The 26,577-nt window shown below is 42.5% G+C and overlaps 1 protein-coding gene across 4 annotated transcripts in view; it reads left to right on the top strand.

Moving 5' to 3' along the window:
- The window catches only part of LOC131041755 (long-chain-fatty-acid--[acyl-carrier-protein] ligase AEE15, chloroplastic), a 317,818-nt gene extending 291,469 nt beyond the window's left edge, over positions 1 to 26,349 (top strand). For all 4 annotated transcript variants that reach the window (XM_057974951.2, XM_057974954.2, XM_057974949.2 and 1 more), the window contains 4 exons: positions 2,286 to 2,365; positions 2,529 to 2,674; positions 25,961 to 26,018; positions 26,114 to 26,349. In XM_057974951.2, the coding sequence (XP_057830934.2) occupies positions 2,286 to 2,365; positions 2,529 to 2,674; positions 25,961 to 26,018; positions 26,114 to 26,206 (377 nt within the window). In that variant the 3' untranslated portion in view covers positions 26,207 to 26,349. The remainder of the gene's footprint in view (positions 1 to 2,285; positions 2,366 to 2,528; positions 2,675 to 25,960; positions 26,019 to 26,113) is intronic.
- Positions 26,350 to 26,577: the final 228 nt, after the last annotated feature.

Below are 26,577 nucleotides of genomic sequence, written 5' to 3' on the forward strand. Positions count from 1 at the left end.
GAGAAAGAACAGATAAAAAGGCAAATTCAGCCCAATTTGGTGCAGCAGCTGATGTTACCATTAATGTCAATAAAATTCTCAAATTGTTCAATGGAAATTTGCAGTCAACAGTCCATAAGACTGAAGGTTTTCATCCCCAATCAATTAGCGATTTCAAGAGGTTTTTCGTCCTCGAGAACACACTACCAAGGGTTATCATCCTTGAAAGCTTCCAAGAGAAAATAAGTTTGAAAATAATTATTTGGATACAAAATGAGGGCATTACATTTGCCTTTATAAGCATTACATTTTTGAGCCCTTAATTATAATTTTCCCTCCTAAAATTAAAATAATATAAAAAGTAACTTAATGTTATTTAATTATGTAATAGAAAGCACTTTATTTGAGCACCCAAATAGAACAATAATTGGGCCTTAAAAATAAATTGTTGCCGACTCAATTAGGGAGGGGACATGACAATAAACTAGGCCAATGGGGTATGAATTTTCTGGTCAATTTTGAACTTTATTAGATTGGCCAATGTTTGATTTTGGGTGCATTTTATTTAGGATTTTAGTAAGGGTCCAGTGAGGGGTTGGTTTGGTGTATTTTTAATATTTGTTGAATGATCCATCTTGTGTCTTCTAAAGGAGGATTTATGAGGGGATTATAAGGCACTTGCTCATATTCATTTTCATTGGCTCTCATGTCTAAAGTGGGATAATCATCTTTTTAATATATTCAGACTATATTTGCTTCGCAGTTAAATGCATGCATTTGATCAAGTTGTTGGCAATGGATCATATCTAGTTTTTGAGCTTGAGCATAGGAGATGATATAGTCTTCATCATAAAATACTTGAATAGTAAAAGCTTGCTTGTGTTGGCATTCCTCGTGTGTTGTATCCTTATTAAAGATGCCATTTTGACTAAAGGATTGAGGAGTCAATAAGAGTGAGTCGTAGAAAAGTTTTGTATCTTCATTCTCATGACATTGAAAGTTATCATTACTGTGGGATGCTCTAATTTCACATTGAAAGATGGGTCACTCTTGTTTGAGATCTTTGAGGAGTTCCAAGGAACTATCTAATGGAGACTTTTGGCAAACTTCTGTACTAGAAGTGCTAGGTGGCAGGACATTGCTTGATATTCCCACTATTGATGTACTGAAATCAGGCACTAGGGGGATTCCAGTAAGAGTTCCATCCTTTGAAGGGGTGTAAGTAAATCCATAGTCTAGATTTTTTAATTTGAAGATTCAATCGAGATATTCTTGTTCATATGCTCAATAATTTCAATCATTTGCATTAAATAGATGGTCCAAGTTGATAAGTTGATCTTGAAGCAAATTAAACCATAAGGTTTTATCCTCAATGATATGTCCATGGGAAGAGTGAATTGACAATTACTATGGGATCTAAAGGGATTGACACTAGCTAGAATATCTTTAAGATGCGACATGATCAAAAAATGATTCTAAAAGATGCGTAGTATAAGATAAAAGGAAAATATGAAAATGGCTTGATCAAAAGCAGGATAAGATTCATGTTGGGTTCACCAAAAACTTGTTGGCTTAAAATACGTCTCTATGATACAGTGATCCTCTGATTGGAAAAAGGTAAAAGACCAATTTAAATCCCCCACAATTCATAACTACCAGTTGACAAATCAGTATAGGGATGTAAGTAGTAGTTTGTAAATGTGTGCCACTGAGCTGTAAACCAGAGCAATGAAGGCTATAATGCCATTAGGCAGTAAGAAAGGGCTAAGGTAACAATAATGTAGAAGATAGAAGTAAAATAATGAGCAATACTATGCTATCTAATATATGAAACACACATAAATTACAATATGGATGGAATTGCAAAAACAGAGACTAAAGATAGACTGACTCATCTGCACATTAATCTTCCCTGTGGTAAAGCATAAATAAGGTGCAAACATTCTCAATGATGAAACATCTCTCTTCGAATTGTTTAAAACATGAGAAATTTATTTTATTCTTACTAAGCTTAACAGCTGCTGTACAGTTTGGTTAACCTTTTTAGCTGTAGAGATCATCCACTAGCACCTTAATACATGTTTGGCATTCTGCTCTTTTTTTAATTGTTTCATGCAAGTTCATATTTGGATGTCAGCAATTTTTTATATTCCTTTTTACAACTCTTAACTACTTAATTATACATAATTTTCTATTATGATAATTTCTGATTTTATGTTTTTTTCAAACATCTTCCTGTAATCTTTCTCTACTGGAACTATGAAGTACCTAATTTTTGTTCATTTTTTGAAAACTGCTCTCCTTAGGTGAAAATGTAGAACCAGAAGAAATTGAAGAAGCTGCAATGCAGAGTAACGTGATCCATCAAATTGTTGTTGTTGGGCAGGTATAAATTCAAAATAATCCTGGTTCTGGCTTCATGGAAATGATTAAAGAGTTATTGTAGTCCAGTGTTTAAATCTGATTGTTAAGGGAATCCTGAGATATTTATTTCTACATGGGAGGTATCATGTTTATAGATAATCCTTACAAACCCTATATACTTGCAGGACCAGCGCCGGCTTGGTGCTTTAATAGTTCCAAACAAAGAAGAGCTGGACTTGGCAGCAAAAAGTTTGATGAAATCAAAGGATATTGCATCAGAACCAACCATTGTAGTCCTGAATGATTTGATTCGGCAGGAACTAAATAAATAGTATGCATTCCTTTCCTCACCTTTTGAAGCATGCATGTGACTGATGTTTGTGATGAAAGACAGATATTAAGGGAATTTTTTTCAAATGGGAAACAGATTTTGTTCCAAGAGACATCTTATTCTTCCAAGTATATTATTTTTATCTACATATGATAGACATAACAATTATGGAAGCTGTTTGCTTGGAGAACAGTCTTTCATACAATATAATTTATAATGATGAGGGCTAGTAAAAGCATGATTAGCACTGAAAATGAACAAGACATTCTCGAAAGATAGTTGTTTATAATCCACACCAAAGTACACATATGGGTTACTGAACTGAGTAAAGAAGCATAAAAGATTGGCTTCAATATGACAACACAATCATGTCATTTTGTATATCCAAGGGTACAAAATTCAAGGAAAGAAGCTGCATTATAAATGAAACAGAGAATTAAAGGAAATCCAACAAGGTAGATGGGAAGGGGAAATATGGTCTTTATGGCTACAAGGTTAGACAATTTGATAAAATACAAAAACAATAATGACTATTTTATGCTTAATTGCCTCAACAAAACATGTATTTGTTCCTCATTACTATTGTAGCATCTCATTTACACAAGAAAAATAAAATTTTATATGGCATTTAATTATGGGTTTATAGACCCCCGTTTGATTTTTCAAGTACACTACATATTTAAAGGACCCAACGGTTGCCAAGAGGAACACAACCATCAACCAACCGACACATATAACTACCCAAGAGCGACAAGAAACTTAATTTGGACAATTAATTCATTATCGAATAACCAATATTATCAAACATAACAATAGGCATTGTACGTTGACTACATCATCCCCCCCAAAAGAAAAAAACATCTTTCAAACGACAAGTAAACATCAAGTAATATTCAGGAAAACTAATGACAAGAATGTAGACAATGACTTGTACTTTGACAACTCAAAGTGGTAGTGTACCTGAAAAAACAACTGGGGGTCTAGGGGCAGCGCAGTGTTTAACCAATGTATGACGTCAAAATTCTGATAGAGTTGTACTCTCCACTTTAGAATTGATGGGCGTACTAGAAGTTGCAGAAAACTCGCATAATATTGCCATACGAATCCTACCACCTACTTTTGCTACCCTTCCCATATGGCTTGACCACGTACGGCTCCCCTCACCTCACGTACAGCCTGATACACATGATGTACGATGTGATACAAATCACATATAGTTTGAAACAAATCATGTGCAATCTGAAACAAATCCCATACAGCTGCCTTGCCCTCCTAGACGACCTTATGCCACCCTCGTATTCCCTCCTTTGCTCCCCGTACAAGCCCATGTTGTGGGTTGCGTACAGCTACTTCTTCTCTTCATACAGTTGGATGATATGGATCAGGTGTGGCTTGTCCTTGTCCGTACAGAGTGTCTATTCCCTTGTATGGCGTGCTTCTTTCTTGTCTGTATAGCGTTCTCTTCTCCTCATACGGTATCCTTCTCTTCTTGCCATACGCCCTTTCTATCTACTCGTACGGTTTGATGTTCCTATACGGCCATGTACTGGTGTCACTTCCTCCATATGAACTGGCAAGGTTGTTTGTGGTTTATGGTCCTAGTTCCTTGTCATACTGTGAGGGTCTAGGAATCTTGTACAGTATGTCGTACCTCAGAATACAATTGCCAAAATCTTAAAGTGTCATACCAAGATTGTTGGATAGGCTTTGCCAAATTTTCTTGTGCAAAACAAAGACTTGGATGTCATACTGTAAAACTCCTTGGAGGTTGTGCATTGATTATTGAGTGTTGAACCAATGTTGGGTGTCGTACCAATTTAATACCTTGATTTTTTTTTAAATTCTCATTGGCCGACTCCATATTTTGCCTTCTTAATTTTCTTCGATTCCCTTTTCTATTTCCTTCCATTTTCCATCTCAATATTGTCAGATGTATCGTACATAAATTTATACACTTTCATTAGTTTCTCCACTAAGAGTTGTAGCTTCAAGAAAATTACATGTTGGCGAAAATACCGCGTAGTCCTCCATTTGCCAGTAAAATAGTCCATTCAAGGAACTCGTCTCATCTTCAGAGCAGTCTTCCAGCTCGAGCACCCCTTCGTCATTAGGTTTCATTGTTTTCCTTCATACATACCCCACTCTCCATCTTTGTATTTTGATTCAGAGGACGCCAGTTCTTTTCTCACCACCCGATTCAATGGATGAGAGTGTGTTTCGCTTCCAATTGTGATTTGCCTTAGCAGTGATCAACCAACCCCTCCCGAGGAGTGTGTCATATGCCTTCTTCTGCAATGGGATGACTTCAAAGTCCAAAATAAATTGTTGTGTCCCAATCGTTACTTTTTGTGCCATCAATGTTCCCAACAGCTTGATGTCATAGTGATCAACACCTACCAAGTGGAAGGTCAACGACCAAAATGTTGGTCTTTCGTCGATGATGGTATTTGTCAATTTCCTCCCCATAATTTCCATCTTGACGACGGCAAGCTTCCTCCTGATGCTCACCATCAGCAACATTGGATCACTGGCCCCATTCCCTTCACGTGGTGGTTTCCCCATCGGTTCCTCTCGTGGCTTACATTGTTTTTGGCTGATTGTGTCGTCATTGACCGTGTTGGTAATTGCCACTCTCAATTACTACATAGTTTGAAGAAAATTTGCCACCTTGATGGGTATGGTTGTCTATAGCACCTACCGAACTATATTCTTCTCTAACTCTGATCACAATGGCGTACTTGTAGTTCCATTGGAGGTTATTCATTCCTTTGCTAACACTTGTTCTACTGGTTTCTCGGAGTCATTCCTTCTCCATACAAAGGTCTAAGTGCATTGCCTTCTTCATTTGTGCTCTCGTGATTGCCAGAATGTAATGTCCCCTTGTGTTATTATTTATGAATTAGGGAACAATTACTAAGTCAATCATTGCAAGAGACTTCTTTCCTTAAAATCTCAAATAATGCTGAAGGTAATAATGATAGAAGTTTTTTTATTGCAAATAATAGTTTATTATATCATTTAATAACTGATTGTCCTTATACAATATAATTGATACCACTTATTTTTAGATGATGTATGATGTATGTAAACAAATATCATTGCTATTTCGGGTATGACACTTGGATGTATGCAAAATGATATTGAATAATAATATATATATCTGATCTGCAACTATCATCGGATAAGGTGCTGCAGAGATGAAGAAAATGCTGCCTTTTCTGATATGTCATTGTATAATGTATGCAAAACCTCCTTCCTTATATTATAGTGATAATGCTATAAGGCTGTGTCTGATTTGACAATGTAACTATGCCAATGAAGATCCTCAATCACTAACAATGATGAGAGATGATTGTGGTTTCTGATTTTTTCTTGAAACTCGTGCAATAATGGTGGTGCCTTCTCTGATCTGAAATGTGTTCTATATGCAACCAGTTTAATGACTCAAGGTCAATTCGCTCAGACTGAGCAATCCGAATAGGATATAAAAGAGATACATAAACTTTGCTGCTTTCTAATGGAGGAATTAGTTCTTCTTATATCTAACCAAGATGAAGCGATAAGTCACATCTCACATCCTTTCATGTTGTCATCTTTCATAACTATCTCTAATCGTACCTCTTGAATTTAGCCGATCTTGTCTAATAATCATATTTGTTTATTATTCGATTCTTCTTGTGTATCACTGCCTTGATGTACCTTAAGATGTAGATTATGCTAATTTATCTTATCAATAGTTAGTGTAATGATATTTGATATCATAGTTGGTCGATCTCCTTAACCATAGCATTATCGTGATTTCCTCATATCCACGTGGTTATATTGTTACTCACCGTATTTTGCTGGTCATGGATTGTCTTGAATACGATGTTGGCGGCATTATTGTACACGCAAATAAGACTAGTTAATTATGTGTAATTGTTTTGGTTAGTTGGCAACCGAGGGGTGGCAGTTGTGGTGCGACAGTTGGCGCTCGCACCCCCTCGGTATCTTTATATACTTTGGAATGTAACTTGCAACGACAGCAATTATGAATGGAATAACATCTTTTATACTTTGTCTGACATTTATGGCGTTATTTTGCATTACGTGCTTTATGTTTTAAGCTATTCACCCGAGAGGGCAAACATTTGGCACCGTTGCCTAGACGTACTCGGGAACGGAAGACGCGGATGGCGCACGGACACGATGGGCCTACCCGTTGGTGAGGTAAACCCAAAGGCCGACGACGCGCGAACAGAACTTTACATAGGAGAAGACACCGCAACGAGAGAATTTTCAATTCTGCTCCAGGTAGCTATCCAAACCTACGTCCGACGAGAGGCGACGGAGGCAGAAATCCCACCAAGTGTCGTGTGGACAGCGTTGGAGGTGAGCCCGGCAGTAAATCAATTGATGAACCATCTTCCCTGGTTGCTTGCACAGGCATCGCTGGCACAACAAGCTCGCCTGGAGGAGATTGCCCAGGAAGAGCGACGCCAACAAATCCTTCAACAGTACGAGGAAAGCAGCCGAACGGGATGGTGCCAAGCCAGGAGGGAATTGAAACTTGAACTTTCCATATTCAAATAAAAGTGTCATTGACACGAGTTGTATCTAACGAAATGAATTAATAAAGAAGTGTTTTGATTTATGTATTGCGAATTCTGGAAATGTGCGGCAATTAATGCCCAACCTATTGAATAAAGATAGAAATAAAAAAGCAGAAATGGACGAGTGGGAGGCCGCGCAGAGAGCCTTGATTCTGGAACGTGTAGAACGTAGACGAAGGCTGAGGCAACTTGCCGAAGGATGACCTGCCGAAGGGTTGCCTGAAGGGAACCAAGGAGGTGTCACAAAGGGTGCAGAAGCCGAGGGGAATTTCTACGCGTCGCCAGACCACCGTAGGGTGAGAAGCCACGAAGAGTTTCTGGAGGAAACAAGGTTACGAAGAGATCTAGTTGAAGAGACCCGGGATCGGTTCAGAAACTTATCCCTTACACCACAAAGTGAGGATCACCAAAGGGAGCCAGCAGTGGGCGCAGGTGACAACGAAGGGGAGGATAACCGTGCGGTAGGTGCCACACTCGGCAGGCAAAACACCGTACCTCCAGTCACCCCCGCAGGACACACCATCGGCATCGAAGGGACCGGAGGGAGCAACACAGGGGCACAGACACAGCCACAACCACCTCCAGGTAGACGACCCCCATCGATGGCGAGCAAACAGAAGTTGCCTAAATTCAACGGGGATGGCAACGATGACCCCGTACGGCACTGCCGAACGTGTGAAACAAAATGGTCAGCCAACGGGGTAGTTGACAAAGCTGATTGGGTGGTGCAGTTCCCTGCCACCCTGAGAGGAGTAGCCATCGATTGGTTCTCCGATGTGGATAAAGCAAAGGTGGAACATGGGATGACCTGTAGAAAGCTTTCGAGACAGAGTTTCGACTCCTTCGAGATGATAATGAGATCGTGGCGGAGATATTAAGCACAAAGCAGGGAAAGCATGAGACAGTGTGACTGTGAACATACAGCCGACGGTTAAAAGAGTTACTGGGGAAGATGGAGAACCAGCCGGCGGACGGACCAAAGAAGAGATGGTTCGTGGAAGGGTTGCGGTCATCCCTACGGAGAAAAATGAAAATTGTACCGTCCACCTCATACGATGACGTCTACAATCGCGCGATGGATTTGGAAAGTGAAGACAAAACATCGCAGAAGAAAAAGGAAAAGTCCTCTGGAGAAGAGGAGTCCTCGGGAGAAAGCAGCAGTGATGAATCGTCAAATAAGAAGGTGCAAGCTCTTCAAAAGGATATGCACCGTATGATGAAGGAATTTAAGAATATGAGAGGGAGCATGAGTAAAAACGAAGACTTGTGGTGCACGGAATGTAAGGAAGAAAGCCACACAAAAGGCACCTGCCCGAAAAAGGCATTCTGTGAAATTTGCCAAATGTTGGGACACGCCGTCAAAGAGTGTCCCTACAACATGAAAACGAAAGGGAACCAGGTATTCTTCGCGCAAGAGCAACCCTCGCTGTCCGCAGCAGCAGGCTCCGAAGGAAGAAGGCCACACAAAAGGCACCTGCCCGAAAAAGGCATTCTGTGAAATTTGCCAAATGTTGGGACACGCCGTCAAAGAGTGTCCCTACAACATGAAAACGAAAGGGAACCAGGTATTCTTCGTGCAAGAGCAACCCTCGCTGTCCGCAGCAGCAGGCTCCGCCCAGACGCAAGCCGACACCACTGCATCATCCGATGGTTATCGAGGAAATCGAAGAGGAGGGAGAGGCAACAACAACAACAACAACAATAACAATCGGAGCAGAGTGCAGTATGATACTAAGGGGCGGCCAATAATTCAATGTCGGGCCTGCAACCAATGGGGGCATTTCGCTCGGGAATGCCAGAACACTGAAACCCCCCAGAGCCTGTGTAGATGGTGCGGCCCCGATGACCACAATGACACACACCGCCCTAAGCAGGGGGTGAATTTGCTCAATATTGAGAAGAGGGGCGAAGACAAAGAAGTGTTGGCAATCACTCGCACGCAGGCGAAGAAGGCAACCTATCCCGACCCCCGCACGGAGAAGGAGAGACTACGGGAGGCGAAGGCCGACATTGAACGGGAGATGGCGGCAGAAGGACGAAAGGACACGGAGATAATGAGTCCCTCAACCCGCCTACAAGCGGAACAAAATATCATTGGGCAAATCTTGCAGATGGAGGTGCCGATAAAGGTAAAAGACCTTCTAGACTCTATGCCACATTTGAGGACTGCCATCCTCACCAATGTGCAAAGCACCGCACATACATCGTCGAGTGCACCACAAGTAGGGGTTCCCGCCACCGCTTCGAAGAGTACACCACAGGTGGAGGTTCCCGTCAGCCCTTCGACTAACCCGATGTTACTAGCCTTGAGCAGTGGTAGACACCCAGCTATGGTAGAAATGGGTATCCGTGGGACCATTCTGAAGGACACCATTGTGGACGGGGGATCTGGGGTGAATGTACTACCAGAAGAAACATGGAAGCGGCTAGGGAAGCCCACCCTGTGGCCACCCACATTCAACCTGGTGGGAGCGGACCAACACGGCATCAAGCCACTCGGCCTATTGATGGCCCAACAAGTGACAATTGGTACGCAACCATTCCTGTTAGATTTCGTGGTTATTCCCTCGAAAAAGAGGCTATGATGCCATCCTAGGGAGAGTGTGGTTGATCACTACGAGGGTGAACCACAACTGGAAGAAAAATACACTCTCCGTGGAGAAGGGAGGGCGGAAATATATCATTGACCTACGAACCCAAAATGTTGGTGAAGAGCTCGCCTCTTCCGACTCGGACTCAGAGGACTCTAATAAATGGGAATGGGGTTCCGAGGGAAGCAAAGGCAAGAACGCGATGGAGCCAAACAGTGAAGGGGTCCTCGAATTAGAGGAATGTTCTGAAGACGAAGTGTGCTCACTCAATGGGCTCTTCCATTGGCAAATGGAGGATTACGAACTTTTTCAGTGCAACATGTTGTAGATAGAAGAGCCCGTGGATAAAGAGGTCTTCCCTCCGGAAAACAGGGAATATAAGGAGGGGGAAGCCCGAGTGGACGAGGCACCTGCACATCAGTTCGAAAAAGACAAACCCATTCAATTTGAAGAGTCCAAGCTGAAGGCAACAAACCTGGGAAAAGAGGACCCACGGAATATATTAGTCGGGGATGACTAGGATCCTGTGCTGAAGGCAGCGGCCTTCAAAATATTTCTGGAGTTTAAAGATGTCTTTGCATGGACGTATAAAGACCTGAAGGGAGTACCTCCCGAACTGTGCGTGCACCGCATGCTGCTGGTACCTAGAGCCCAACTGGTACGAAAAAGACCGTACCAGATGAACCGCAACTATGCAGCGCGGGTCAACAAAGAGAAAAAATGCTCAAGGTTGGTATCATTTTTAAAGTGCAGACAAGCAAATGGGTGTCGCCCATAGTCATTTCACTAAAGAAGGAGGCTAACCAAATAAGGATTTGTGTGGACTTCCGGTGTCTCAATGCAGTTACGATTAAAGACCCTTTCCCAATCCCGTTTACGGACAGCATACTGGAGGAGGTGGTCGGCCATGAGATGTACTCGTTTTTGGATGGATTCTCCAGATATAACCAGATCTCAATCGCCGAGGAAGATAAACTGAAGACCACCTTCGTGGTCGAAGATGGTGTCTATGCATACAACCGGATGCCATTCGGCCTATGCAATGCACCTGCAACATTCCAGCGGATTATACTGCACATATTCGACAAAATGTCGGTTGGGAATTTTAAAGCCTTCCTCGACGACTGGTCCATCTATAGCGGGCAAGATACGCATTTGGTAGCCCTTAGAGAGTGCCTGGAGAGATGCCGGAGAGCAAGACTAGCCCTTAACCCAAAAAAATGTCGATTTATGGTGCCACAAGGCAAATTGCTTGGGCACATCGTATGCAAGGCAGGTCTGACGACGGACTCAGACAAAATACGAGTAATCGTGGAGATGGAGCCTCCTACGGATGTCACCGGGGTAAAGTCCTTCCTGGGCCATATCAGCTACTATAGGAGATTCATAAAAAACTTTGCACAAATATCCCACCCCTTGGACAAGCTCACTCGCAAGGGTGAGCCGTACACCTGGGGGACCCCGGAGAGTGAAGCATTTGAGGAATTGAAGACGAGGCTGGTAGCTGCTCCCATCCTCGCTTACCCCAACTGGGACAGGGAGTTCCATGTCCATGTGGATGCCTCAAACTTTGCAATTGGTGCCACACTGGCCCAAGTGGGAGATCATGGGTTGGATCCAGAGTTCCCAAACTCGCCGCGAGTCAAGCGAGTCGAGCCAAGCTCGGCGAGTTTTGCTGACTCGGGACTCGGATTCGGCGAGTTTTGACCATAACTCGCCTGACTCGCGAGTCGGGCGAGTTATGGCAAAACTCGCCGAGTCCAAGCTCCAAGACTCGGCCAGTCTCTCCGCCAGGATTCATATATGGAATATAACATTTCCTTATGTCTTTTCTCTTTCTTATACTTTAAGTTATATTCCATATATATTATCAGGATGTTTGAGAGTGGTTTCGGACCTCCATGAGTTATAATGCAAAATCTAGTTTTTGGAGGATCCTTCAAATTTCCAGACTTAGTCAAATTTCAGGCCATTTCAGGATCAGGATGACATTCCAGACTTTTAAGGCAAGTTCACTCTGACCTTGATGTAAGGGACGCGACCTAGGAGGACACTATACATTCAACCAAGGTTTGATTTAGCAACTTGAAGCGTGACCAAATAGTACACAAAAACCCTAGGAATGATCTAAATAACCCCTAATCACTCAACTGACCTAACCTCCTTCACTCCACCTTGAGGAGATCCACTCGATTTGATGACCTTTGAGAAACTCAATCCCTTCAATGCAAAGGCTAAGACACTAAAACAACCAACAACAAAACTAAAAGAGCTAACCCTAGAAAGCAAAAAGTGGGGGTCTTCATTTGCAATGGGGCGATGTGTGAGTACCTCACAACAAGGATGTTTCTTAAAATTTTGAAAAAAGGGGGTGAGTTGGGGACATTTCCTACCTGTCTCCACATCCCAAAAAATCCCCCCATGGGGCACAAGGTTATTTTTGGCAAGGGACATGTCTCTGAGGAGCATATTTTCAAACCCTTCTGGCCTCACAATTCCCCCTTCCATCCAACATATATATAGCCTAAAAACTAAGAGGTCCAAGATAGACCAAGGTCAACTATAGTCCCAAGGTAAAACCTAAGTTCAACAAGCACACTATTTAATGCTACCATACACATGCAATCCTTACAATTTCCAAGTGAAGATGTTCTTGATGTCTCATGTTGGTGCTCCCAAAATTTCAATTTGGCCAAAGAAAATACTAAAGAGAAGCCCCAAACAAGTAGATACTCTACCAACATGCCTTTCATGGCATTACAAGCTAGCACACATTATAATTGAGCTTTATTCAATAATGGGTGCATGAAACAAGTTTTAAATTGTTAAAAATCTCTTAATTTCAAGGTTTTTTTTTATTTTGCCGAGTCATTGCCGAGTCGGCCTTGCCGAGTCTATTTTGCCAGTAGACTGTTATCTAAAGCGGGGAAGAATTACAGCACAACAGAACGGGAGGCATTGGGGATGATCTATGCGGTACAAAAATTCAAACACTATCTGTTGGCGACACCGTTCACATTCTACGTGGACCATCAAGCCCTCATGTACTTGGTCAACAAGCCGATAATTCAGGGAAGGATTAGTCGGTGGCTACTCTTGCTACAGGAGTTTACGTTCACAATAATTGTACGGCCAGGAAAAAGCCATGTCATTGTTGACCAGCTGTCCCGAATCAGGTCCAGAGACCTGCCAGAAGGGGTAAATGACGACTTTCCAGACGCCCACCTATTCAAGATCGCAGTACTACCACCATGGTATACTGCTATCGGGGAATATCTCTCCACCTCTGTATTCCCCCAAGGCATGCCGTCGGGAGAGCGAAGAAAGCTTGTGTTGAGAAGCCGCACATTCCAGTTGATTAATGGTTTATTGTATAAAATGGGGCCCGACGAGGTGTTACGTCGGTGTGTGATGGAGGAAGAAGTGCCTAGCATCCTGAGGGAAGCACATGAGGGGCCCGCAGGAGGCCATATGGGACCGGACACTACAGTAAGAAAGGTGTTGCTAGCAGGCCTCTGGTGGCACACAGTATATAATGATGCGAGAGAATGGGTAGTGGGGTGTGATACCTGCCAGAGAGCGGGGAGGCCACTGAAAAGGGATTTCATGCCCCTCAACCCGTCGCATGCTCAAGAACTATTCGAGCGCTAGGGGCTGGATTTCATTGGGCCACTCAAAGTGAGCCGCGCTAGGAGGTGTCGGTACATTGTGGTAGCCACTAAATATTTAACAAAGTGGGTCAAAGCGCGAGCCCTACCAGACAACTCGGTCGTAAGCACAGCAAGATTTATCTACGAAGAAATTATTACGCAGTATGGGATCCCTATGCAGTTGACAAGCGACAGAGGCAGACATTTTGTGAACCACATGATTAAACTCCTTACTACAGAATTCAAGATTTTTCATTCACTATCTAGCCCCTACTACCCGCGAGCCAACAGGCAGGCCGAGGCTACCAACAAGGTTATTGTGAGCGTGATATACAAGTCGTGCGGTGTCGAGGGAGAAGACTGGGAAGAAAAGTTACCTTCGGTCTTGTGGGCCTACCGTACAACCTACAAGGTGACCACAGGCCAGACTCTGTTCCAGCTCATGTACGGGCAAGAAGCTGTGGTACTAGCAGAATTCATGGTACCAAGCCTTCACATTGCAGTAGAGAACAGACTCGAGGATATGGAGAGTCTGAGGGAGAGACTGTATGCCTTAAGCAAGTTGGACGAAAAAAGAATGATGGCACAATGGGCCACAGAGGCAGCCCAGCAAAGACGGAAGGTCTGGCACGACAAGCATCTTTGACGGATGAAGTTTACTCCTGGGCAACTAGTGTTGAAATTCAATGGAAGGAACGAAATCAAACCTAGAAAATTCAAAGTGCGAAGGCTAGGGCCCTTCAAGGTACGTGAGGTCAATGCCAACGGGGCAATCAAGTTGTGGATGCTCGACGGGAGGGAGATACCAGACGCCATCAATGGGTCGAAATTAAAGGTTTATCACTAACGGAGGGAACTTGGACCCTCCAGTCAGGATGTTTGTCAGTGATGTCTATTAGTGTACTATAAAATAAAATAAAAAGTACGGTCCATACGACAACCGTATGGATGAGAAAAAAAAAAAAGACGTGGGGCCACCATATGGTGACCACGCCGGCGGTGGATGCCACCATGCGGTGGACGCCACCGCACATATAAACCCCCGTGCAAACAATAAATAAAACACAGCAGCCGCAAACAAAAAGAAAGACGCTCGCACAGCCCCGCACAATCCTGCGCAGCCCCGCAGGCACCCGCACTAAAACAAGAAATAAATAAAAAGAAAACCACGAGCCCACGCCAGAAGTAAACCACACAGCCAAGCAAGGGAAAAAGGACTGCCACAAGTAGACCACGCAGCCACACGAGAAAAAAAAAAAAGGGACAAAGAAGGAGGAGGTCGTTACGAAGGTGCCCAAGACCGTACGATTTTTAATAGGTATTCAGTTATACCAAAGATTAATGGATTCAGCAGGGAAACGAAGTTGGAAAAAACAGCTGCAGGCTTCCTCCAGTAGCAGCCAGAAGGATAGCAATACTAGGGTTTTATCATCAGGCATACGTGTTGCAGGCGGCACCATGGATGCCAACGCCTGACAGAAGTAGAAAGCAGAAAGCACCACAGGCTGCCATAAGTGCGAAAAATACATTAACCCCCCAGAACATCACCTTTGAAGGCCTGAACGGGTCGGAGTGCCGGAAATGGTGGTAGGACACTCCCGACAATGATCTCGTGAAGCAAAATCTCCGAAAGGCACAAGTGGAGGGTGCCCTACGGTTCATGGTGGACACTTTCGACAGGCACACATGCACCAGCATTTTTGAATACCTCGGGAGGGATGTTACCATATCCTTCAAAGCAGGGGACTTCACAAGGGTATTCGGCATTCCAGGCAGCCAGGGCAAGAAAATAGAATTGAAGGCCAAAAAGATGAAGCGAGAAGAGGAGCGGTGGATTAAATTAATCTCCAGGAACTTGACGACAGCAGAGTTGGACAACGTGGCTAATGCCACGAAGGGTCGAGGAATCCGTAAGACTTTTGTTGCAGAGGGCCACTGGCGATGCATTATGGATGTCATCAAGAGCAAATTGACAGGGTCGGGTAGGGCTTCGGACATCGCCCTTCCTCAGATTATGCTGATGAACGGGTTGATGATTGGCATTGTGTATGATTGGGTCGCGTTACTCGCAAAGCGCATGTATGAGTTTTTGACGTTGCAGCATCGCACATTCTATATGCCCCACTACGCTATAGGGTTGTTCTTGGAGGCCACGCGAGAAGCAGTGCCCGAGGAAGAGTTGGAGGTACGGCCATAGGGACCGTTGACAACAGGTGAGCCTCCAATAATGTATTGGAGGCACTTGGACATTGGGCACTCTTCCGCGAAGCGGAAATGGGCGGTAGATACGGCTCGGCCTCAGGGGAGCCTGACAGCGGGAGGGATTCCAGCAGTACGGAGGATTCAGAAGCAGAAGATGAGGAGGATGATAGCAGCAGGGCGATGGAGGAGTGGGTACGGGTCCTGTTTGCCCCACCACTGCTATCGATGGGCATGCCTGTGCCATCATCTGGAGTGGGCGGCACCTGTATTCCGGCCTTCGGGCAGAGCCGCATGCCAGTTACACTTGGCCCCCTCTAGCACCAGGTAGCATCACCAGGCCCAACGACGATGGCACTTACCGAGGACATGGCAGAGTCAAGGACGGAGGAGTCACCGCATCGGGTAGTGGTCGCTGAGGAGCAGGGGCTGAGGGAGGTGGTCAATACAGAGCCTCAAGTGTGGTTGGACGTTGTAGGGAGTGACGCAGTGGTGACTGTTTCTGCGTCTTTGTTGGAGGAGCCGACGACAGCAAACCATCCCCTGGTTGTAGAGATGTGTGTCGACCCGTCGGTTGTGGCTATGCAGAGCTGGCTCACACAGCGGTTTCAGATGACATTGGCACAACCGGAGGGAGGTGTTGTATTTTCACCGTGTCGAGAGACTAGAGCAGAGGTAGTCGACTTGGACGACTCATCAGGCGAGGCACATGGACTCGTAGTTGGGAACGAGGCAGGGGAGGTCGCCTCTGCTGGGCAGGCGCCAGGGGATGGTACACCTTCGGTGGCAGAGGAGGTACCTTCACAACAGGATGCGGTTGTGTCCGTTCCACCAGAGACTTCACAGCCTTCGGCGCAGACGGGGGAGGATATTGAGACCTATCTAGCTGACATGGCTGACATGGTGACGAGGGGTAGGCGAGTGGTGGCCGCTGCCCAGACGCAAGCATTGCAGCAGGTGGTGGTGGAGCTAGAGGAGGTCTTACAGTTTATGCGGGTGGGCTGCCCGACAACCTTTGCTACCTACTTTGAGTCTCAGGGGTGGCCGACTACTAAGACAGAGGAGATGCTCCAGGCTTGGAGGCTGCGTCAGCCCGTTGTGGAGAGTCGGGTGACGGTAGTTGTCCGCGAGATTGGGCAGGTCTACCGGGATGCCTATTATACATTGAGGCGTACACAACAGGAGTCTACGATCCGCGAGGCTGCCCAAGTAGCGTTGGAGAAGGAGGTGGCCAGTCAACAGGCCTCATGGGCAGCCGAGAGGGCACAGTCATTGGCACAACTAGAGGAGGCCCGCGCAGAGACAGTCGAGGTAGAGACTCGTCTGGCGGCTGAGTAGAGTGTGAGGAGCCACGTGCAGCAGGAGTTGGATGTCGTCAGTACCGAGAGGAGTCTGTTGCAGACTCAGTTGGGCTGCGCGACGGAGGCAACAGATACAAAAGAAAAGGAGCTGCTGGAAGCCGCACACATGGTGAAGACAGCTTTGGAGAAAGTATTGGTGGCGGAGCGGGATGTGACAGCACGCACTCAACAGGTGTATGAGCTCCACGCCCGCTTGGCGGCCCAGACACCGGCATCTTAGCCTTCTGCTTCAGGGACGCTTCCTCAGCCCACTCCCTAGTTTTTTTGATATATATTGTACAGGTTGCATTATCTCCATTTTTGTTGTAAGTCGCCTGGAGACGACTTTTCTTTTGGGGGGGATGATGTTGGCGGCATTATTGTACACGCAAATAAGACTAGTTAATTATGTGTAATTGTTTTGGTTAGTTGGCAACTGAGGGGTGGCAGTTGCAGTGCGACGGTTGGCTCTCGCACCCCCTCGATATCTTTATATACTTCGGAATGTAACTTGCAACGACAGCAATTATGAATGGAATAACATCTTTTATATTTTGTCTGACATTTATGGCGTTATTCTGCATTACGTGCTTTATGTTTTAAGCTATTCACCCGAGAGGGCAAACATACAAATCCTAATAAATGTGTTACAAACCGATTATCAATCACTTCTGTTGATGATCACTGATGTATGAGTTGATAATTCTCAATACTTAGTGACTCATATGGTACTATCATCACCACAGATTAAATTGATGCTCTATTGATCTATTTTAGTATTCTGATTGCCCGCTACTCTTCATAATGGTCTTCATTACCCTTATTGATGTTGCTAACAATTGGTCCATATATTACTCTATCAAAGGTTGATCATTGATTTGGAGATCTATCTAATCGCAGTCCTCTTAAGATTGGTATCGAACTAATAGTCTTCCTTTACATATATTTAGTCAATAGTCAGTTATAGCTATCTAATTTTGGATGCTTGCAAGTCTTCATGCCCCAATGACTAGGCATTTATTCTCTATCTTGTATTTATCCTTATTGTTCTACATTTTATTATTTTCTACTCTTAACCATTCAGAATTTTTATCAAGGCTGCCACCCTTGATCACATAACTGTATATCGCTTGTTACTTCCTAAGTTAAAGATGGGGATATTGCATAGAACTACCTCGTCTTGTTCCTCCACGTCCAGCATATTAATACTCTTTTGCTTCTGGCAGTTGGTGTCTTCATGGTCACCTGGTCCACACCATTTGCACAATAATTGTACGTTTTCTTTCTTATTTTGGCAAACTCTTGCAAAGTGTCCCCATTCACTACATTGTCAACACTGTATGATCGGATGTCCTCTAGAGTCGTACTGTATTTGATTTCACCCTCGTTGATTTCTATAACTGTCTGGCAATACATTGTGTGGTTTTGATGGAGTAGACTCTCCCTATGTGAAGGGTATTGTTGTCATTTTATGACACCCTTGGTCCATCAGTAAGAACCGATTAGAGATACGATCCATGGACCAGTGCTGCCCTCGTTGATCAAGGAGAAAGCAAAAGAATCATGAAGTGTGAAGTGTTGCCTTGTCCGGAGGAAGTTCCTCCCTTGGCTTTTCTTCCTTCCCCAAAACTTTGGAACCCAAAGGTTCCGAGGTTCTTCCCCTTTGCCTTCTCCTGTTCTCCTTCCCCGGAACTCCGGAACCTCGGCCCCGAGGTTCCGAAGTTCCTTCCCTTTGCTGCCTTTCTTTTCTTTTCCTAGAACTCCGGAAACCCAAGTTTCCAAAGTTCCTCTCCTTTCTCTTTCTCTTTCGTTCCCCGGAACCCCGAAACCCCGAGGTTCTGAAGTTCTTTTCTTTTCTTCTTCTCTTCCTCGAAACTTCGGAGCCCCGAGGTTCGGAAGTTCCTTTGCTTAGTTCCGCCTTTCCCTTGCCAGTTTCCCCGAAACTCCGGAACCCCGAAGTTCCGAAGTTCCTTTCCTTGCCCTTCTCTGGAACTCCGGAACCTTGAGGTTCCGAAGTTCTTTTCCCTTGCCTTCTTTGGAACTCCAAAACCCCAAGGTTTCGAAGTTCTCTTCCTTTGCTTCCCTTTCTTCTCTCCAGAACTTCGGAACCGAAGTTCCTTCCCTCCTTGCCTTTTCTCTCTAATTCCCCCAAAACTCCGGAACCCCGAGGTTTCAAAGTTCCTTCCTCAGTGCTTTTCTAGTTCTCCGAAACCCCAAGGTTCCAAAGTTCCCTTCTGCGTCTTTTTCCTCTTCCTCGGAACTCCGGAACCCCGAGGTTTCGATGTTCTTTCCTTGTCTTCCCCACTTCGGGAACCCGAGTTTATGAAGTCCCCGGACTTCTTTCCGACTGGCAACACTTTTGGATGGCGTGATCGACACTCAAGGCTTTAAATGCTCCAACAGTTTTGGTGGCTTATGCACCTTCTTTGTGGAGCCACAGGAGTGCATTTAATGTTTTTGGCAGGATTTCCATCAAGGGAGGTACGGGGCCATGCTTGTTGTGGTGACTTATGTCATGTCTGCATACTCTGACTTTGGAAGGTCACTCGATCCACCTTCTCAGGGTTGCCTTTTGTGGGTATGGCTAGGTTTCTTGCAAGTACTGAAGTCAAGTGCATGCACTTTCCTGCACTCCCAGACTGACATGCAAGGGTCATGATAACTCTTGTAACCATTTTTCTATATAAGGCGTTTAAGCCTCATTGTAAAGGGTTCTCTCCCTGCTGCCTTGAGCTTTCCTATGCTCTTTCTCTTCTCTTGAAGATTTGTTATTATTTTTGCATTTCTGCAACTGTAAGTTTGGCCTTTGGCCTTTGAATGAATTGAAATTACATTCTTGCCTTCCTTCAACTTATGCAAGCATACTAGTACTTGAAGCCCTTGCTAAGAGGGAGGCTTAGCATCAATGATTTGTGTTATCTATTGTTAATGCATTTTTCTCTGAGACGGAGAAATTTGAGGTGAAAGCCCTTGTTAATGCATTTTTCTCTGAGACGAAGAAATTTGAGGTGAAAGCCCTTGTCCATCTCTGAGATGGAGATGTGGTTCTTTTCACCCCCTGGGAGTAGCCATGGTGGATGTCATGTTGAGTGACTCCATGAAAACATAACATTGAGTGACTCTGTGATGGGCACTTCTACGTGTGTTTCTTTCCACACATGGGAGTAGCCATGGTGGGTGTCATGTTGAGAGACTCCGTGATGGGCACTTGTACATGTGTTTCTTTCCACACATGGAAGTAGCCATGGTAGACATCATGTTGAGAGACTCCATGATGACATCACATTGAGGGATTCCGTGATGAACCTTTGAAGCTTTCCACAAATGGGTGTAGCCATTGTGGGTGTCATGTTGAGAGACTCCATGATGTGGATATCTGGAAAGATACCTCCCTAGCTAAGAGGGAGTGTTGATGTTATAGCAGCGGGAGATATCTTTCTCTCAAAACTTAAATAATAAATAATTAATAAGGCAAGTCGGCCTTAATCACAAATTATATTATTTCTTAAAAAGAGGTCGACCTAAGTGAAGAGTCACCTTGTTTTGTATATATACAAGGTGAAGTCCATTCATTCATATGATCAAGTCATTCTCTAATTCAATCGGCATTCTCTCAAGATGGAGTTCTCTCTTAGTAGCATATCAGTTTCACTTGTATCTTTGCATCAAGGAGTGATGCTATTATTCATTGTATTTACTCAGCCTTGTGTAAGTCCAGACTCTGCATGCAGCATTCTGCACTTGTATCTAATATATATATAAGATATATTTTGCTGGGTTTTTTCTCCCTCGAGTAGGAGGGTTTTCCCAAGATAAACTGTTGTGTTTATTGCTCTTTGTGTTGTGTATTCTACTTATTACATTCCTGATCTAAAACACTAACAAGGCTAACTTTCTTGATGAGGAATTGGATAGTGATACAAATGATGATGCTACACCATCTGAGCCAAGTGCTCTTGATGACTTAGAGCTTTTTTTAAGTTCTGAAGTCTTGACTTTTTATTGTACCTTTTTGAAAATAAATCATCTTCGCAATCGTGATTTCACATGTTTCTTATGGTTTATATTTTATAAATGTGCCATCTTTTTATAATGATTTCAAATCTGTTTAGCAATGTTAAAACTATTTTGATAATTTATTAGAATTATTACATATATTTAAAATAAACAACATTATATAAGGCGAACTTAATCTGAATTTTTTTTTCTCGAATTTTTCCCTAGTCAAATTTCATCTGAATTTTATGGTTGTCGAATTCGAATTTGAATTTGAACCTTGTGACTTAGGTTTCATCAAAATTTGGGGTCGAATTGACTGAGGGCACATTTTACGAGGTGAGTTTTGGAGGTAGCTGAAAATTTTGGTTAGTTTGGCACAAAACAAATGTTACCATCATGCTCAAGAGGCTTGAGAACCCGAAAATAGCCTACTATCAATTTGTCAAAATCAGAGATCAAGGAATTCTTTGCAAAAAAAATTTAGGAAGTTTCCATTTTTGGAAAGTTTCCATTTTCAGCAAGTTTATGTTTTCAAAAAGTTTCCATTTTCAGCAAATTTCTATTTAGGAAAGTTTCTATTTTGGAAACCTGCTATTTTTGAAAACTTTCTATTTTCAGAAAGTTGCTATTTTCATACATATTTCTTTGTTGGGGTCCCTCTAAGCCTTCCAAGCCCTAAAAAAGAATCTTCAATGTTTTTGTCATACGGAGTCAAAATCGAGCAAACGAAATATCATTGGAAAGCTAGTTCAGAGGGCTATCCTATTCTGCAGGTTGTTTTATCAGATTCTACACCAATTTTCCATACCGGGCCTCCAAAGTCGGCCTTTAAATTTTGCACTTTTGGGGCCATATCTTGTACATTCGAACTCTATTTTTCGAGTTCTACATATTGTCTAAAAGCTCTCCAAGTCACCTATTCAAATCAGTTGTTCTATTTTCCAGATTTTTCTCCAAGTGACTTTTATTCAATCTTTTGTGTTTTCACTTCATGGCTGATTACTTGATCATTCAGGCTTCTAGAATCTTTTTGTTTGCAATAGATGGCTTCGATGTATTTGCAACACTTTTCCCTAATTGGGCATTTTGAACATCCTTTCCATGCACTTCTTTGCTTGTAGACATACTAAGATAAAGTGGCACTCTTGTGTATAGTTTTTGGAGATTTTGCACATTTTGTTGTACCTTATTTTGTACACACACTATATTATAAAGTACCATGGGGGTTGTGTAGTGTTTTTTGTTTTACCATCACATCTTTGTCCGGTGAGTGTCCCTCCATGACAATATTGAATCCTAGAGATTCTTGTCCCATGCGTGTGTGGATCTATTGCATACCCTTTTTCAATTGCAGATACTTTCTTGAGCACATTCAGATTCTTCTTCATGCACTTCATGGTGACACACAGTTTCAATGGACTTGTCATGTCTCTCCTTTGTCAACATTATGGGGGGATTTCTACTGTTGGTGCTAATGCTTCATTGGTTTTGCTTTGGAGTTGGATGCTCTTGCATTCCAGTTTTGTGGAGGCGACCTTCAATCTTCAATTGTTGATCAATGTTTTTCAGACTATTAGTTTTCTCTTGCATGGTTGAGTAGTGCCATTGGGGTCACTCGTGCAGATTCATGTGTCATTTGTATCTTCGACTGACAGATGTTTTGCCTTTGTTTGCCATTTGATTGTTCGAGTAGTGTCGTTGGGGGCACTTGTGCAGATTGTTGTCTTTTTGATTCTGATTATCATCTTTGTTTTAGAGGATGTTCTTCATTCGGCACTATAGCAGTTATCATTTGACAATTGTCTGCAACTTCTTTGTGGTTCGAGGATGTTCTTCATGTTCCTATTTTTTTGAGACATTATTTTTTTGGAGGCTTCTTAGTCCTTCATTCTTTTTTCAGTAGTTCATGTTTCTTTTCATGTATTGCATCTCTCGCTTTTGGAGGGGTTTTTTCCCACACGGTTTTTTCTCCTTTTCTCCGCTTAGAGAGACTTCATTGGTTTGTACATATGTACCTAATCAAGCCTTTTGTTGCCAGGGCCCATTTCTACATTCATACATTAAGAGTTTTTCTACTCACCTTAAGTTTCACTTAAGAGGGGTGTTAGAGCATATTTAGCTATTCGTTGGTTTTTTACAACTAGTTATGCTTTTTTGCTTAAGTACTTAGGAGTGCTTATTTTATTTGTGCACCTTGTTTACCTTTTATCCATCTAGTTTAGCTAGAGTTGAACTTTATTTAGCTCCTCATTCTTGTGCTTTTAATTCTCCTAAATTTAGCTCTGTGCTTTCTTTATAAGCACCTCATTGTACAATTGTAATTCATTATGTGTTCTTTGCTTTTGAGTAATATAGCATTCATTTGTGCAACTCTCATTTGTGGAAGGTGTTTGTGTTTGCCGTTTGATATTGTAGGCCTATGTTTCAATCTTTTGTGTTGCAAAATTCAACATGGTATTAGAGCTTTTTGAAACTTCAACAAGGTCTTCATTCATGTGTTGAGCAATTTCTTTCTTATTCCTACTTCTGTTACTTCCTTTCTCCTTGGGTTCTTTTTTTTCGTCTTTATTGTGATCCTCTTGGGTTGCCCTATTTGAAGGTGTCTTTGAATTTTGCGTGCCCCATATCTAAAACAAGATTTCATAGTCAATTTGTCATGGATGTATAATCTTCCAAATTTAATATATTTCCTCCAGCAGTGGTTTCTGTGGGTTCGGGATGCTGCAAACTCTGGTTTAGGCTTCCCTTCCTCAACTCTTTGTTTTTGGGTTTTTTCATGGAGATCAACAATCAATTCTCCAATTGACTGGTGGGCATACTCATTCCAGAATGCCAATGGGAGGCCATGTAGACATTACCCATATTGGAAATTAGTGGAAAACTCATTAACCATTTCCTCATGTATAATCCAAAGTTTTGGTGAACCCAGGGACCTCCTGCAAAAATCAGATTTTGTTCATTGAGGATCTTTGACTCACAATGAAGAAGCCCTTCTAAAGGCAAGTAGTGGAGAATTGTCCATTGATTTGACAATGATCTCTTGTTCATTGATTTAAATGTTACTTAAGTAAATACTGATGAAAGTGACATACTAGGGCTTTATCTGACAATTGCCTTAGGTGTTCTATCATATTTGAATTTTCTTCAAGGTGGGCCTATTAATTTGCAGGGATAGTCGCTTGGCTTTTGTAGGATTCCTGGGATATTATGGTTGTTTTCCATGGAATCCCAGAATTTAAAGAGTTTGTTTCCATCCCTACTAGTATTAACAGAGCCCTTGCTTGTGGCTTTCGCTTGCATACTGTACCATTTATTCAAAGTTTTTAATTGTTACAACAATTTGAAGTCAGCCAATTAGAAGCAGGAAGAGCTGGCTACAACTTTGTAATGTCCCTACTAGGAGGCTGCCAATTTCCCTATAATCAACACTCATTACGTAATATTATCATGCCTTAAATTAATTTATTAAACTAGATAACCATATTTATTCATAGTACAATTGATAGTGGCTATATTCAAGCCCCAATTCTTACTTCCTTTCTAATCCTCAACCCTGGATAGGGATTTATTTGTCTAGGGCGCGATGACACCAACTCCAAAATTGGGCCAGGTTTCAGGAACATCTGTCCAGACCACCCTTGGGCTCACGTAATTTGGGTTGGATTTACTTTGCCTTTCCCTAACAACACCACACCTCTCCATCTGGGGGGCAATAGAAATGATTAAGTAATTGGGCTGTAAGTTTACTAACTTCTAATGTATTATGAATAAATATGTAATTAAGTATAGCTGTCATACATATTGCAGTCTATATTAATATTACTATTAAATTCTGCATAAGAACATTATCAGGCTTCATATCTTAAGCATACATATTAAGCACATTCCCATGCATATCACCAAGAACAAGGATGTTACTGCCTCTAACTTAATAACAGTTCTGATCTGATCTGATCCATGGTGATGTCACTGGTTGCTTTTGATTCATTTCCTTTATATCTCTCAATGTGAGGGAGAGGTCGCACCTCTTCATCAGGTATGCCCTTTGGCAAGAGACACACCCTTTCCACCATTAGCACCCTTTGAAAAAGTGCAACTCTTCATTATTTCTGCACTTTGAAAGGGACACAACCTTTCACAATCAGATCTGCACTTCTTATTTAAATCAGATCTGCACTTTTGATTCCCAAATTAACCCCCTCCTCTCCCGGTATAACATTTGGAGAGACGCAACTTATCATTTCATGCTGTTTGACCAGTCATTAACTTTAATCAAGTTTTAATTATATTCTTTTATATTTTTATTTAATTTTTATTTTTATTCTTTTGTATTTTAATTTTATTATTATTATTTTTTATTAAATTATATTTCAAAGTGAGGACATTACAAACTTCCCTTGAGTGGAGTGGAGAACTTTGCTCATGAAAAATGCCTTGCATGTTATCTTCTAAAGAAAATCACTATCAGATATTGTCATGATTCTTTGCAGCTGCCCTGGTCATCCAGGGTGTCCCCTAGATGAGGCCTTGCAAGGGTAGTGAAGAGATGAAAAGATAATTGAATTGTACCTGCAATCATGTTCGAAAGATCTTGGAAGATGGACATTTCCAGTAAACATACCCTGTTGATTCTTTTCGTTCTATCTAAAATACATAAGCACTGTGCCAGCCTAACTGAAATCTTGCTTTTATTGCCATACTTGGCAAACCACTCACCGCCCCTTAATTTTTACGTAAAACTTATTGGTTTCCAAGGGTGTATATAAGCAATATCCTGAGTTGGATGAAAAAGCAAATATATTTGAGAAATGACAATATTTGAGAAATGACAAGTGTTTGTATCTTACATTGTCAAGAAATTGGTGATTATGAATTCTGTGTGATTGCTTATTGTCTGCGACTGTGTCCCTTGCAGTACGTCAAGCTGCTCATTTCAAATAGGACCGTTTTTGCTGCTGGAGGAACCTTTCACGGTATGTTTTGTTTCTGCATTCAGTGATTTATGAGGACGATTGATTAAAAATGGCATAAAAAATTCATTCATTTTGTTGGTTATCTTTGCTTGCAGATAGAGAATGGTTTACTTACGCCAACCCTGAAAATTCGGAGAGATATTGTATTCACTCGGTTTCATGATCAAATTGTTAGTCTATTTAAATAGATCAAAGTAGAATGATGAAATCATGTAATCAATTTGAATGTTTTTGTTGCATAGATATTTAATTATCTCCTGGGCACATTTTTTTCTATAGAAATATTTACTCAGCTAATGCATAAAAATAAGATTTAAGACCTTTCCCACTATTTTTTTTTTGTTTTTTGTTTTTTTTTTTTTGTTTTGGCAAACTGCTACCATGGGGTAGCTCCCTTTTCATTAATAACATAAAACAGATTGATAGCTAGTTACAGAGATTATGCATCAAAATGCGGATGGCCTCCGCAACTTCTTGGAGTGTGCCATCCGCCGCCTACCAGTCACCTCTTTCCTGGTCGATAATCTTTCAAAGATCTTCCCACTGCCCAGTATCCTCT

Source organism: Cryptomeria japonica, chromosome 10, assembly GCF_030272615.1.
Source record: "Cryptomeria japonica chromosome 10, Sugi_1.0, whole genome shotgun sequence".
In the NCBI taxonomy this organism is placed as follows: Eukaryota; Viridiplantae; Streptophyta; class Pinopsida; order Cupressales; family Cupressaceae; genus Cryptomeria; species Cryptomeria japonica.